This window comes from Vespula vulgaris, chromosome 2 (genome assembly GCF_905475345.1).
Source record: "Vespula vulgaris chromosome 2, iyVesVulg1.1, whole genome shotgun sequence".
NCBI classification, from domain to species: domain Eukaryota; kingdom Metazoa; phylum Arthropoda; class Insecta; order Hymenoptera; family Vespidae; genus Vespula; species Vespula vulgaris.
This window is the reverse complement of record NC_066587.1, coordinates 5,822,654-5,837,313: the sequence shown is the minus strand read 5'-3', so window position 1 is coordinate 5,837,313 and position 14,660 is coordinate 5,822,654. Positions and strand designations below refer to the sequence as shown.

Below are 14,660 nucleotides of genomic sequence, written 5' to 3'. Positions count from 1 at the left end.
TTTATAGGCAGAGATAAAATATATCTACACTACTTGTCAAGATAATTCATACCTTGTAAGAATATTTTATTGTATCTATATGTACAAGTATATATTTTGTGTATATACATTACACGCATCGCGCACGTACACACACACGCACGCACACACACACACACACATACATACGTCACCGCATATATATATATATATATATATATATATATGCGTATATACAATATACAATAAGTAACATTTTATTGTATTTCACGACCAATGTATCATTATATTATATATGTGTGTATATTAAATATTAAATACTGCAGCATGTATTGTTATCGAGCAAAGAATAAATTTTATAACATATTTATTCTAAATGCATGTTCAACTTCTAGGTACTCATAATTAGTGTACTTCGATTTACTAAAAACTCGATCAAGTGACCGAGCAGATCTTTGTGATTAATTTCCACAAACATAAAATAATCGAGCACTCATTCAATAATTTTCGCATTTTGCAAACCCTGAGCAATCTAAAGCGATTATAGGACTAAATAACGTTTCCTATGGACGATACGTCCGACTTTATCTTCCAGTCTCACAGCAAGGATTCTGCATGCTTTTATTTAACAAAAGTTTTAATATGTATTGCATACTTAATTTTGATTCCGAGTGTGAAACCTCATAAAGGTGAAAAATTCATCGTAATATCTATATAACTAACAGAATAAGGCCTATTCTAAATAATTTCTACTTTTAATCGTTGAAATAAAATGTAAGTCGAACGAAAAAATACTTTGAGACAATAAAAAAGCAATTATTATTAAATTATATTGTTAAATGACTCGTGTCATTTTCTTTGCGAGTATCTGTTCGATTTTACATATTTTATCCCATAGCGTCATTATAGCGGAATTTAAATAACCAAATTGATTATTTAAATTTAATAAACCTGAACAAATATTGGATTGATTTAATGTTGTTCAAATTCGAATATTTTATTCGAATTAATTTATATATAAATATATAAATATATATATACATATATATATTTATTTATTTATTTGTATACAGCTTAAAAAAAAGTTTCCGCACATTTTTTCATACAATTTATAATCCGATTAGATCAGTAGTATGCTTACTATGCAGGCTCAATTCATCAATCACCATAAAATTTCTCGAAGACGTTACTATTTCATCGAAGATATAGATGTTATTTAAAAAATTTGCTAAGCATATATGTAGGAGAAGAAATAGTCTCAACGATCGCATAAGAAATTACCTAGTTATACAGGGCTAGAACAAATTTGGCTGAGAAGTGGCCTATTGGAGTCACGTTGCTCCCTAATTCTTTGAGGAATACGAGACGCGGCCAAGAGACACTCTCAAATGGTCTTCTTTTTTCTTGTCTCGGAATTCCCAGTGAATAGATGCGCAAATTCTGCTCGTGTAGCTAATACTCCAAGCACGGCTTCTGTATAAAATTATCATGACGTAATTACATATAATTACAGTCTAACTGATATGAATATAATGAAATATTTGTTATAAAATTGACAAGAATTTGTGTCAACTGTTGTAAAATTATACAAATTATTATAATTTACCGTAAGTTACTACATTGTCACCAGGTTTATTGCAAGCTTGTTGAAAGATTTTATCAACATCCTCTGATTGTAAGTGTAATGACAACCTCAAAGCTTTTCTAAGTTCCGCTAGATTAACACACTCCAATGTTTTAGAACCGCAAACCTAAATGAGATATTATTAAGAATATTTACGTATTTAGAAACAAGTATTTCGAAACTATTTTTACTTTTGTAATTTATAGATTAGTGAAAATTATGAAATTCTTACTTTTATTTCTTTTAGTACTGTCCGTATATATATATATATATATATATATATATATATATATATATATATGTGTGTATGTATATGCATGTATTTAATATATACTTACGTCTAACGCGATTTCAACCATATCCAATTCACAATTAGCATTTGTCGTTGCCAGTATCGTGAATATATACTCTTCAAGATCTATCGTGCCCTTGCCATTCTAAAAATGAGTTTACACGTAGCGAATATACGTCATTGTGAAGAAAATAAAACTGAAACAGTAGGATCAACTTATTTTTTTATAATGAACATACTCGGTCATGAATTCGAAAGAGTTGCTGAGTAGTCGGTTCTTTTTCATCGAGTCTAAGAATTCGTGCAAATTCTTGCAAATTCACCTCTTCTCCGAATTTTTCTACTTTTTTTTCTAAAAGCTCTTCTTCGGTTTTCGATGCTGCCAAACTACAAACAAGCGACGTATACTTTGTAAAAGTGTTTGCCAATTAGAGATATAAGTATCGTATGATATTACGATTAATATCGAAGAACTAACCCAAGTTTATTTCGAAGTTTGTGAGCTTCTATTATGGTGGATGCATGAGGTATATGTAATTGATGAGCTTTGCTGATAATTCGACAATCATCATAAGTATAATCTGATACAGGGATTTTTAGTGCCCTGAAACCCAAGGAAAGATTGCTCAAAAATAATATCGCAAGATAACACATTTTTGACATACGAATATCAATTTATAAATTATAATTTAATAGCACAGGTGTTACTTACTCTGCCATAACACGGCGAACGTTATTTGCATAAAGTTTGGGGTCTGTTTTCTCTGCTTCGCTTGGCTTGTAGACAGGAAGGAATTCAATTTCGCAACTGCTATTTAGTTGGGTCAATGTGAGCCATAGTAATTTTAAACTGGAATCAATTGGTTAAAGTCACGATTCGAATAGAATTAAGTTGTCAGTTTCTGAGAATATGCAAACAATACTTTTCATCGATAAAATATACTCGTACCAATATCGAATATTTTTCATCGTAAATTTGTTAATGTTGTACTTACGCTCCAGGACCTTCCCATGTCCATGTGACTGTATCTAGTTTATTAGGATACCTTATACATACTGGTTGCACAGGTACGCCTGGATAGAAAGCACCTGACTTAAAAGTTATCAGACACGAACGATTTGTGCAGGTACCCTCTGGGAAAATCATTACCTAACAACAAAATAATTTAACATCTTTTCATGGAGTCATTTACATCTATATTTAATAACTTATCTATAATAAATCAAAATTACCTGTGGCCAATCTTCCTTTGAAGTAGCACGTTCGATTATTTCCTTTATCGTCTTCTGCCGCGAATTAGGATCCTCTCTCCATACATAGACCGGTTGTGTGTAATTGATGAGCTCTGTACGCGAAGGAAGAATATGTTAAATCAAAGAACTCGAATGAAACGGATTTGCTATGATTGTAAGAAACTATGATCATATATCATCCTAGTTTCGCTCGATTATTCGAACGCAATTACTTTCAGACAGTTTAACGAAGATGTATGAGTTCACGTCTGCATGTACGTAAATACGTAATTAACGCGAATGTGATCTAAATTATTAGAAAAATGAAATATTTGAAATCGTAACTTTTTCTTTTATACTATATGGCGAATGGGATGCATATCGACGAACGTTTTTGGATTGCAATCTTAGTAAAAGTTCGAAAATAGAAAGTATAATAATTAAATTATATATGGATTATTCTTTTGTTTTGTTTTTTTTTTAATAGTTAGAAAAACTTGTTTTTCATCGATCACTTGTTTGTTGTTTTTGAAGAATTGGGAAATATATTCAGCATTCACATACTTCCGGTAAACGGATTCAATCCTGATTCTCGTCTTACGATGATTGAGGGAAATCCAGTTACGTAGACGATACCACCGTCGATGAATGTTGAATGTGGTGCGACTACCAGAATCGGTGCCTCTGCTCTTGAAGCTTGTTTGCCGCGTACGACGATTCTCATCCCTCCTGCCTGGTATGTCAGTCGTCCCAGAAAGCACAACCAGGGAACTATTTTGCTGCAGGTTTTAATCCACACAATGCTATACTTATTTCAATTTAACACGGCAAAGCTGATCATCGAGGATCATTCTCGTTCCTGAAGTTAAATTCGTATCTCTTTCTCGATCATTTTTAGCAAGTTAATATGTATTATTAATAAGATAAGAAAAAAAAGTACGTTGAAAAAGAAGACGAAGTAATTTGTAGAGGACGATGAGTTCAGTGATCTTCCTAGACAGGAAGATCTTAATGACGTTACTCTTTTTCTTTCAATGTGGCAACGTGAAACAGGAAAGTAAGAGGAAAGATAAAGCCAGTAGTTTATAAGAAACAGATATAACCAAAATCCCACTGGCTAGTATAAATTTAAGACATTTTGTCAGTCCATAAGCTAGTGCGCGTACTTAATGTTATCTCATTCCATAATATTATCTATCTTACACCTATGGCATAATACAACGAAACTGTTAATAGTTACATTAATTGTATTGTTAGTTAGAATACGCGTATGTTCCCAGATATATAATCCCATCCACCATACGTATGTACACGCGTGCATATATTTATATATAGAGGAAAGACTATTTGACTATTTAACATTATATTTATACTTATCTAAACATTATATATTTCTTTTTAGAATAAATGTAAATAGATGTACTCTCTTCTCCTTATATTCTATGAGTTTTAATATTTATTTATTTGTAATTTAAAATTAAGATTAGAAAGTTGGAAAAATCGTTCACACAAAACGATTTATTTCCTTTATTTATTTACGGGAAATGATTGTTGGATGATCGTTTCATGTGTTGCACAAAATGCTTCGAAAGAATACTCAGTCAATGTACGGTCAACATCGTTTTCACGATTGGCGAATAAAAAGGAAAAAGAAAAAAACGATGGGATTATGAGAATTGTGACCTACTTCCGAAGAATGGAATGCGGCCCGTCTCTCCTTTGGCGACTATGCTCGGTCCACCAAGGTAAACGACCGGAAGTGCATCGAAGAAGCTCGAGTGTGGTGCAAGGGCTAGCACCGGGGCATCCTTTGTTTCCGCTTTTTGACCTTTCACCTTCAGCTGATGAAATCCGCCACAGACGAATAATGCTCGCATCATCCAGCAGATCACGATGCGCATGTCTCTGTTTCGTCACACGTTTCATATATGTGATGATAATTTCTTTCGATGTTAGAGAAGCATACTCGAGTCTTTTTAACGACTTTCGATGAAAGAGAAAGGGAGGCAAACAGAATGCAACTAAGTACCTACTTTCGTTTCTATATAATATTGGTAAATTCACATGCGAACGTTGCTCTTTTGAGCTAAGCATTTTCTATTTCGTTGCATCAATGTATACTGTTTTAATTAAATTTAATTAATCCGTAATTTTTGAAAAACTTCTGGTTTCCATCATGTCAAGTAACATGTTAAGAAATTCGATAATTAGAATTATAACACATTTGAATTTAACAATCTAATATTTGTCGATTATTACCTTTCATATCTATAACGAACGATGACAATATCACAATTATTAGTATTATCCATCACTTCGAAATTACCTTGAACCTGAACTTACGTGTTTCTGTTGAAGCCTCTAGACGGTATAGATTTTTTTATTATTTTAGAAGTTCCCGTCGGAATTCATTACCACCGGCAACATATACTCTCATAGAAAATTTATATAGAGAGTGCGAATGATAAGAAGGTCAAGGATTTTTATAATATGAACTGATCCTTCATTTTTAATTTTTTCGTTGAAAATTGACGATTAAATTGAAATCAAACGAAATCAATTAAATGAACGAGTATAGGTATTATTAGCACTTTAATTGAAGATTTTTTTTTTTGATTAAAAGAATTGAGTTTTTACAGGAAAGACCGTTCGTCTTTCCTATTTTCATGTAATAGCTCGCATTGAAAATTTAACAGATGTCTCGAGCGTGTACTTTCGATGTCATTTATAGAACGTGGGGTCATAGCAGGTGTACGAAGGTGAAAGCTGTTCGATATGAGATAGAAAATCAGTATCTCGAATTGTTATTTGTATATTATTGTGCGATACCCGATTTGTACATTTCATGCAAGTTTATTTAAATCTTATATCAATTTTACAGATTTAGTAATCATTTAGATAATTAAATATAAAATGTAATTTATTAGTAACTACAAACATCAATTGTGTGTTAAATTGAGCATGTGATCTCAATTGGTGTTTTATATAGTTAACGATTTGTGAGATATAATGAAAAATTGATGTAAGAATGATATCTATCATAGCAGAAATTTCTCTCTACTCTCACAAATGTTTTGCTGATGCATCAACGATCTATTTAGAATGTTAAAGATATTGAAATAACACTTTTATTATTTGAATATAATAAAGATCAATTATATATTCTAATTCGATATATGCTTAGTTATAATCATTTTTTAATTTTTATATCCGTTATGTAATTTTTTTTTCAAATTTCATCTACTATATCTTGAAACATTTCTAAAGATTATATTATCAATATTTATAGATAACTTAATTAATTCTGATAATTTCTTTTCGTCATAGTAACAGTTTCATAAATAAACATCGAATTTAATTTAACCCTTTAGCATACTATTTGAAGTTACTTACTGCATTTATGTTATTATCATTATGTTGTTAGGTAATCTTTTATGACGAAGTGACGTTTTATAAAAATACAATTTACTCAGCTGTTACTTTATATTAATGTAGATACGACTAAATACATAGTTGAATGCATCAAAACATTGATCGTGAATTTTGCGGGGTTTTAATCGTAATGTAAAGATTAATCATAAAATTATTATGTTAGGCAATTTAGTTAGACTAATTTTTCGCTATTATCGACTACTGTCATGTTAGCCCTTTCACTATGGCATCATCATCAGCGACTAAGTACGCTGTCGCTATACGAGTAGTCAGAAGACGAGTGTGCACTTTATCGCAGAACAAACGTATACTTTATCGCTGACAGAGTATGGCATTTGATACTTTGTCGCGATAAGTAAATAATTGGTTTCAAAATTCAAATTTCATGGAATTAATATAATCAAAATTGCAAGTGTTTGCGAAATTTTAACGAATCACTAAAGGCACACGATGGATATAGCGAGCGTGCGATGACGGATGATTACAATCATCATTGATAACGAAAGAGTTAACATGGAAGAAGCAAGTGGTTATATGCCGTGCAGGGCCAGCCAAGAGGGAGGATATATAAAGGTCCATTTATATACAATCGTGCCGTGGTCATACCGATCCCGGCTGTTCACTGGACTCGAATTGGTTACTATCATTTTGTATATAACAGTTTATACATCATCCGTACCGTTTCTATCATCAACCGTGGCCCGGATAATCTCCGGTTACATTTAATAGCCTCCGATATTTCTCTTGTTTCCCGGTTTCCACGGAGGGATACGGTCACAGAGCACAAACATAATTTTATAAATATGACTGAATTTATCCGTGTATGACTTTAAACTGATCGACACATCCACGGATTTCAATCGTATCTAAATGTTCGGAACGATCATGGCACGATTATATATGAATATTTACTCATTAATGCTTGGACAATGTTTCAGACACAGAACACGGCCACAAATGGACTTTTATTCGCGAAAACTCGAACCTAGCACTATTGCTATACCTTCCGAGAATTAAATAATTTTTTCTGTCGACGCAACAAAGAACTCTCTCAAGTTATACGAACAAAACTGAATTATTTATATATATACATTTTCCAACATTCATTTGGAAAGTTTAATATTATCAATATTTCTATCTATGGCAATTCTATGAGTATCTACTCGTCGTTTATGCATGAATAAAACATACTGAGATACTGATCCTGCGTGGTAATTATATTTAGGAAAGTCCATTTGAGAAAAAAATAGAACTTTTTAATTTTGTCACGACTTACCGTCTCCATCCTTTAAGAGGCGCTTGACGTAAATCTTCCTCAGAAAGTCCATAGAGACCCAAACAGGCTAAAAGCCAGGCCATTATTACTAAAGCAGTAATCGCAGCTAGCCTTAGTGGTAACAGAGCTACCGTCAGGAATGCCGTCTGTAATACGAAATGTTCACACGTCAGATGGAAGTCATATATTGGTATATAGATTATATCATTAATTTAATCAAGTAAATAAAATAGTTCCTTGTGACTCTGTCTTTGATCGACTTTCCTTTTGTCGATCTAATCAATTTCTTTTCTTTTCTCAGAGAAAAAATAAATGTTGTATCTTGCAAATAGAATGTTTTACCATCTGTTGGAATGAGAAGATCAGTACAGAAGAAAAAGAAGAAGAAGAAGATGAAGAAAAAGCGAAAGAGATGGAGAGAGTCAAAGAAAGAGAACGAGTACCGTTTGATCGTTCCGTTAGCCTAGCTTGCGCCGCAAGTTATCGTTTCACATGTACTTCTCTCACTCGATCTTTCAAGATCGAGGTTACGGCCGAAAGATTATTTTTGTTGCACCGAGGATGTTTTCGTGGATTCAACGGTACAAGGTTGCATTCGCCAATGTCTTTATTCTTCAGTCGCTTCCTCAGCTTCTTTTTGTGTCACGAAAATTGTGGCACGAAAAATTTATACGAGAAAGTAGTACGTTTCTTTCTGGATCATCGTATGAACCAAGGTCATTCTTTTAAGTAGTACTTCCGTGTTTTAATACGAGTTTTCAAATTTAAAATCTATTATTATTTAAGGTTTCGACTTTGATCACGTGGACCACATGGATCTCGATATCCAAAATGTATGAATCATCAGATAAAAAAAATTCTAACGGTAATTCCTAAGAAACTGTGCCGAAGTCTTTAGAATCTATGTTAGAACTTTTTCCTTATTTAAAATTTTAATGATATCTTCTTCTTTTCTTCTTCTTCTTCTTCTCCTCCGTTCGTCTTCTTTCTTCTTGTAAATTCTTTATTAAAGATAATTTCTTTGAAAAACATATTGTCGTGATTATAATTTCTTCAAGTAGCTGGACTTTATTCAAGTTCGGACAGATATTTTAGAACGTTGAAAGTATTCGAAGAAAGTAGGTATATACCTGAAGTAGATAATCTCGTTCTAGAACACGCATCACTCATAGCGATGACTTTCGTTCGAATTCTAGCAAGCTATAATTTATGGTAAAGAATTTTACCATTTTATTTGATCAGATTGTAATCAAATATCATAGCTATCATTTATTAAAAGTACAAGTTTGACAGATTTTCTTTTCTTTTCTGTTTTTATTCAATATGAAATAAATAAAATGTTTATATCTTACATCTGATTAAATTTGTCAAATTGAGAACTATCGTTTTTTAGTAAGTTTATCGTAATTGCTCTCAAATTTATTATCGATAACAAAAAAGGAAATTGATCTGAAATCGAATGTTCAAAAGATATAAAAATATTTGTGAACGATGATTCAATAATATTACGAAATTGCGTTAACCACCTACATGACAATGAGGTTGGTAACATTAGCATTCAAAGTATGGTGCAGTCGAGTTTTCTGATGGAGATTTTTAACGAGTCTTTCAATGTCATTTACCTACTTATTCAAGGACTCATAAAGCATGTTGTTACTCTTCCTATTATGTCATATAAACATAACAAGAAAGAACAGAAAAATTCTAATTATGATAGAGGTCATTCTTTTTCATTCGACCTATGTAATGCGAACAAAATACCTTTGTCGTAATTTGCTTGAATGTCGAGTCTCAAGATCAACCTCACGCATGCTGTGATCATGACCAAGAATTGTGTCAAGGTGTTCCAGAAAGATGAACAAACTATTTCTGACATAAGGAGTTGATATTATAAAATTTTTCGGAAGTAGTATCATTATAAGTAATTTATTATATTGAGGGGGAGAGAAAGAGAGAGAGAGAGAGAGAGAGAGAGAGAGAGAGAGAGAGAGAGAGAGAGAGAGAGAGAGACAGACAGACAGAGACAGAGTATATATAGATAATATTTAAAACAAGAATTTTATATAAAAATGAAAAGAAAAAATATAGCCTTAGTTAATTATAGATATTATACATATTATTTAGTAACATCGAAATCTTGTTTTTTACGAGTCTTTTTATGATTTCGTTGAAGGATATCGAAGTTTATATTACATATAATAAGAATATCTTGTAAGAATAAGTAGGCAAAGGGCGAGAATGACGTAAGCAAAGGCTCAACAATTCTGTCATTCGTTCTTTTTATCTTTTCTTCTTTGCTTTTCACACGGAATACATTTCGTCGAAGTAGACTCTCGTATTTTGTGACCCACATCTGGCAAGGCAAAGTTAGTCAAAGAAGTGGGAAACGTTAACTTTTTCTTCTTTTCTTTTTTTCTCTTTTATCCTAGGAAACGACGAAAGAAAGAACTAAATTTTGATTACTTCGTGCATCCTATTCTCAATAATTCTATTTCAATAAACGTATTTCGTTTGATCTTAATTAAATTCATTAGATGCATCCTCGTGTTATGTAAATAAGAACCGTACTGTATAACGAGTGTATATATAATTACATTATAAATACATGTTAATCTTCTTATTACTATTTATTACTGATTACTATACCAGTATCATTTTTATAGAAATAAATAATCTTACGATTAAGAAATAATAATTAAATGAACGTAGAGTTTTATCTCTTATTTATTTTTAAATAGTTTTTGATATTATCGTCTGTATATTTCGTGTATTTCAAGCGGACAAAGGCTTCATTTTATCGCATATTTTTGAAACGTTGTCAGCGATGAAAAAAAAAGATCATGCGCTACATAAGGTTTATATTGCATGTCTGGATGTTTGCAGTGAGAGCCGGGAAGTGTTGAAGAATAAAGATGAAAGGCGTCGACGGTCTGTCTTTATAGCTTTTCCTGCTTTACGAGTTTAACTTTCCGATTCATTTATAGCAGCTTTTTCTTTGTGACTATAATATTTCGAAATTTCAAACCGCCATTAGGATAAATTACTGTACGAGTAATATAATCGATGTTTGAACATAGTTTATTTTATATAGAAGGACAAAATTTACACACACATATATATATAAGTAGGTAAATATATATATATATATGTATATATGTATGTATGTGTGAGTTTCGCAGGAGTTTAGTAAAGAATAATATTCTTTTCTTTATATCGAACTTTATTTGACATGACCTACTTTTCTCTCCGGTTGCCAACGATGTTTGAGCCTCTTTTTAAACGCTCGAAACATCCATGAAATTTTACATGTGTATCCTCATTAGCATTTACTTTAATAAATTTTATATTCTTAACTGCATAAATATATTTTTTTGAAATATGAAAAAACGGATAGAAACATTATAAAATGGAATGGCTTGTAGATTAATGAAGTGGATTCTTTTTTGTATAAAATAAATATCTATATTTTTAATATTAATTTATTTGATCGTAATGTCGTGTGAATGTATATATATACATGTACTCAACATGTACCGGAATATTATAAAAATATATTATAAATTTCATTTAGTAGTTCACCTCAATTTGCCAACATTCCTAATGAATAATAATTATTCTGCGTTGATCGACTTTCGCTCGCTTTATATCCAAGACTCGTATCGAAAATCGCTTTCACTGATTAGCGACATAGAATCGAGAAGTATCATCCGGCGCGAAGCGGTTTGAAATTCTAATTTTCTAGTTGGGAAATGCATTACGCTTAATAACGTTTTGCTAGAGACGTTTCATTTTCCTCTTGCCATCCTTTCTATTGCACATTTAAATATGATAGAAATAGAAATATATATTTTATATGGAACATTTGTCAATGAGAAAAATCGTGAGAAAAATTTTTCGAAAAGAACAAGAAAAGTAAGAATTTGAATTCTTAACAGAATATTAATATTCGTTTGACAGCAACAATATTACATATTTATTTAAATGCAATTATATTTTTCATAATGTTTACGTTAATGTAATCAGATAAAACTGACTATTGAAAATAATATAAATGTAGTTATAGATACTTGTCAGAAGAGTAGTCATATGAGGAAGTTAAATAAATCGTTAAATTAGTATACATTAGCATAAATAAAATAAATTAAATAAAATTATTGATAAAAATTTAATGATAAGCTTATTATTATCAATTAACTAATCATTAACAAGATGTTTACAAATCGTTCATTTCCTCATTATTCCGTTATACAGATAAGCATGTATACAGCTAATACAATCTACAATGGTAGAGACAATATTCGCTTAGACTTATCACACGCGTCAATCCGTCACGCACTAATTTTTATGTGAAAAAGAAAAATATCCGCGAATGTAACTGTAAAGACAAGGTCCGCATTACGTACGACAATATGACATGTACCACAACTTTCTCCGTCTATCTCTTTTTCTCTCCGTCTTTCTTTTCATCGTGTGCGCGCGCACACGTAATTGTAAAGAGATTTCTTTCTTCAAACGGGTTAGATGTTCCGAGGTTTCAAATACCGATATTACTCGTCGATACTTTTGTCATTGCTCTTCTCTCATTTTAATCATTTTTTGACTTCTCGAATTTTAGAAAAATTATAATAAAATATGAAGTTCATTATTGATAAATGTTACTATAGTAAAAGACTTCACATTGAATTGTGTACGTACATAATCCGTCAGGATTTTATCACAATAAATCAATTTCATCATAAAATGAATTATAATGATTTGTTCTATGATACATTGATAAAACAAAATCGTTAACTATTAAAATTTTAATTCATTTCGGTTCACCTTTCCTTTTAGCCATAGAAATTAATCGTGACAATTTGTTGTCCTTTTTTTGGTCCCACTTCTTTTATTTGTTTCCCTCTGGATAAAAACGCAATTTATTGTTATATAATAACACTGTAGTGGTTATCGACTTACAAACAGCTGTGTTGACCTTTTAAAAGGTCTACTTCCGTCCTGTCGAGCAGATATAATAATGACCAACGCATTATATATTATTTTTTTCTCTTTACGTGCACACGAACATTATCTTTTGTAAACATAAAATTATACTTATTATTGCATTTTTGTTTTAAAACAAGATATTTTTTCCATTAGTATTTTCGAAAAATAGTTTCTGATAACCAGAAATAATAACTCAAACGTGGTAATCGTTGTTATTGTATGTATTGATCATAAAGAAGGCATTTTTTTTCAAGGTTTTTTATTTATTACTATTATTATTATTATTATTATTATTATAAAGTATATTAATCAATCGTGAATAATCCTTTTTAATATATCTTAGAATAGACATTTCTTTTAAAGACTATGTTATGTTAATATGCAACCGAAAAGATAAAAATTTTTAAGTGCAAACAAAATGTATTTATACTGTAAAATGACTAGTAAAATATGACTTGTACTGTATAAAGACAACTGCGTACTGTACGGAAATTATAATGTTTGGAAGACTTTCTACGATCGACAAGGTGCAAGGTTTGTACGAGTGAAAGCGGCGATTTGAAAAGAGGAAATTAATTCATCTATATGTCGCTCTTTTGTTGATTCTCAGTCAATTTTAGAATCATAAAAGAACATCGGAATTAGATCGGATAATATAATTAGGTCATTACGTCAAAAGATATCTATTTATCTTTTTTTTTCTCATTAAAATTATAATTTTCTTTTCTCTTTCCTTTCTTCAACGTACAACCTACATATTAAATCGTTGAATGTCATGAGCGCTCTACTTCTTTCTATATAGCCGCTGGCATACAGTTAAGAATGTTGATATTAATGCTGAAGTATTACAACGAGAAAAGTTGGCATGATGACGATCTTTCAAGTATCCTTAGTTCGACAAGCTTTAGGTGAAAGTGACGACTGACAGCGTCGCTGCATATATAAAATTATGTTTTAGGATCGATCATGAGTCACTCCAATAACGAACAGTTGGTGTCCTCCTTACCAAGGTGAATATTATTTCGTCCTCTTGCGAAAGAATTGGTTAGAATATAGAATTCGACTAGGGTCTATAATTGGTATCGAGATATAATCCTATTTAGTAATTGCATATATATATATATATGTATATGTATATGTATATATACATGTATATGTACATATACATATATACATACATACATATATATATATATATATATATATATGTATATATCAAGCTAGAATTCAAAAATTAACTACAAAGACGAAAATCCATACATTAAAAAACATAATTATTTAACTTGCCGATAATTATTTACGAAGATATACACAATATAAAATTTCGAAGAAAAGAGGTTAAGACTTGTTTCTTAAGCTCACCCCTCATGACTCGCCCGGCACCGGACAGACGCGCGAGCATCGATCCCAAGGGAGGGTTTCCGCGTGCGGAAGGAGTATGTTCATAGAAGGGCTCATGACAGAGAAAGAGAGAGAGAAAGAGAAATAGAGAAAGAGAGAGAGAAATACTGACCTTGAGTTTATCGTAGGTCGTGTCGAGTTCGAGGCGATGAACGAAAGGATTGAGGAGATCGGCGCTGAGGGTTGCAGCATCCACCTCTTCGTGCTTCTTCCCTACCCTTCCGTTAATTTCCTCCATTTTTCTTTTTCCTCGTGAACCTTACTTTTCCCGAACGTGTAGGGTTAACCTTTCGTTTATTTTGTCTTATACGCGTCCTTAATATTGTCTTACACGACGAGGGGAAACAACGACGCGTCACTCTTCGTCAATGACGATTCTCGTCGACGAAGAAACAGACTGAGAAGTAACGTAGCTTGTAGGAAGTGGGAGAAGGTCGAAA

The 14,660-nt window shown here is 31.6% G+C and overlaps 1 protein-coding gene and 1 long non-coding RNA gene across 3 annotated transcripts; both read right to left on the bottom strand.

Annotated features, from left to right (window-relative positions):
- Window positions 1–33: 33 nt before the first annotated feature.
- LOC127072778 (lysophosphatidylcholine acyltransferase) lies at window positions 34–14,654 on the bottom strand. Of its 2 annotated transcripts, none has more exons than XM_051013488.1 (11): window positions 14,333–14,654; window positions 7,837–7,982; window positions 4,816–5,033; window positions 3,129–3,241; window positions 2,891–3,045; window positions 2,608–2,745; window positions 2,374–2,499; window positions 2,135–2,282; window positions 1,942–2,040; window positions 1,586–1,730; window positions 34–1,452 (listed from the first exon to the last, which is right to left on the bottom strand). In XM_051013488.1, exons 1-11 carry the CDS (start codon window positions 14,456–14,458, stop codon window positions 1,364–1,366), a joined length of 1,503 nt encoding a protein of 500 aa, XP_050869445.1. In that variant the 5' UTR covers window positions 14,459–14,654; the 3' UTR covers window positions 34–1,363. The 2 variants fall into 2 exon arrangements, with proteins under 2 accessions (XP_050869445.1, XP_050869446.1); XM_051013489.1 differs by lacking the exon at window positions 4,816–5,033 and adding an exon at window positions 3,693–3,907.
- LOC127072787 (uncharacterized) lies at window positions 9,749–14,029 on the bottom strand. The gene is made up of 2 exons (XR_007785589.1): window positions 13,826–14,029; window positions 9,749–13,752 (listed from the first exon to the last, which is right to left on the bottom strand). It is a non-coding gene; the product is annotated as an uncharacterized LOC127072787 (long non-coding RNA).
- Window positions 14,655–14,660: the final 6 nt, after the last annotated feature.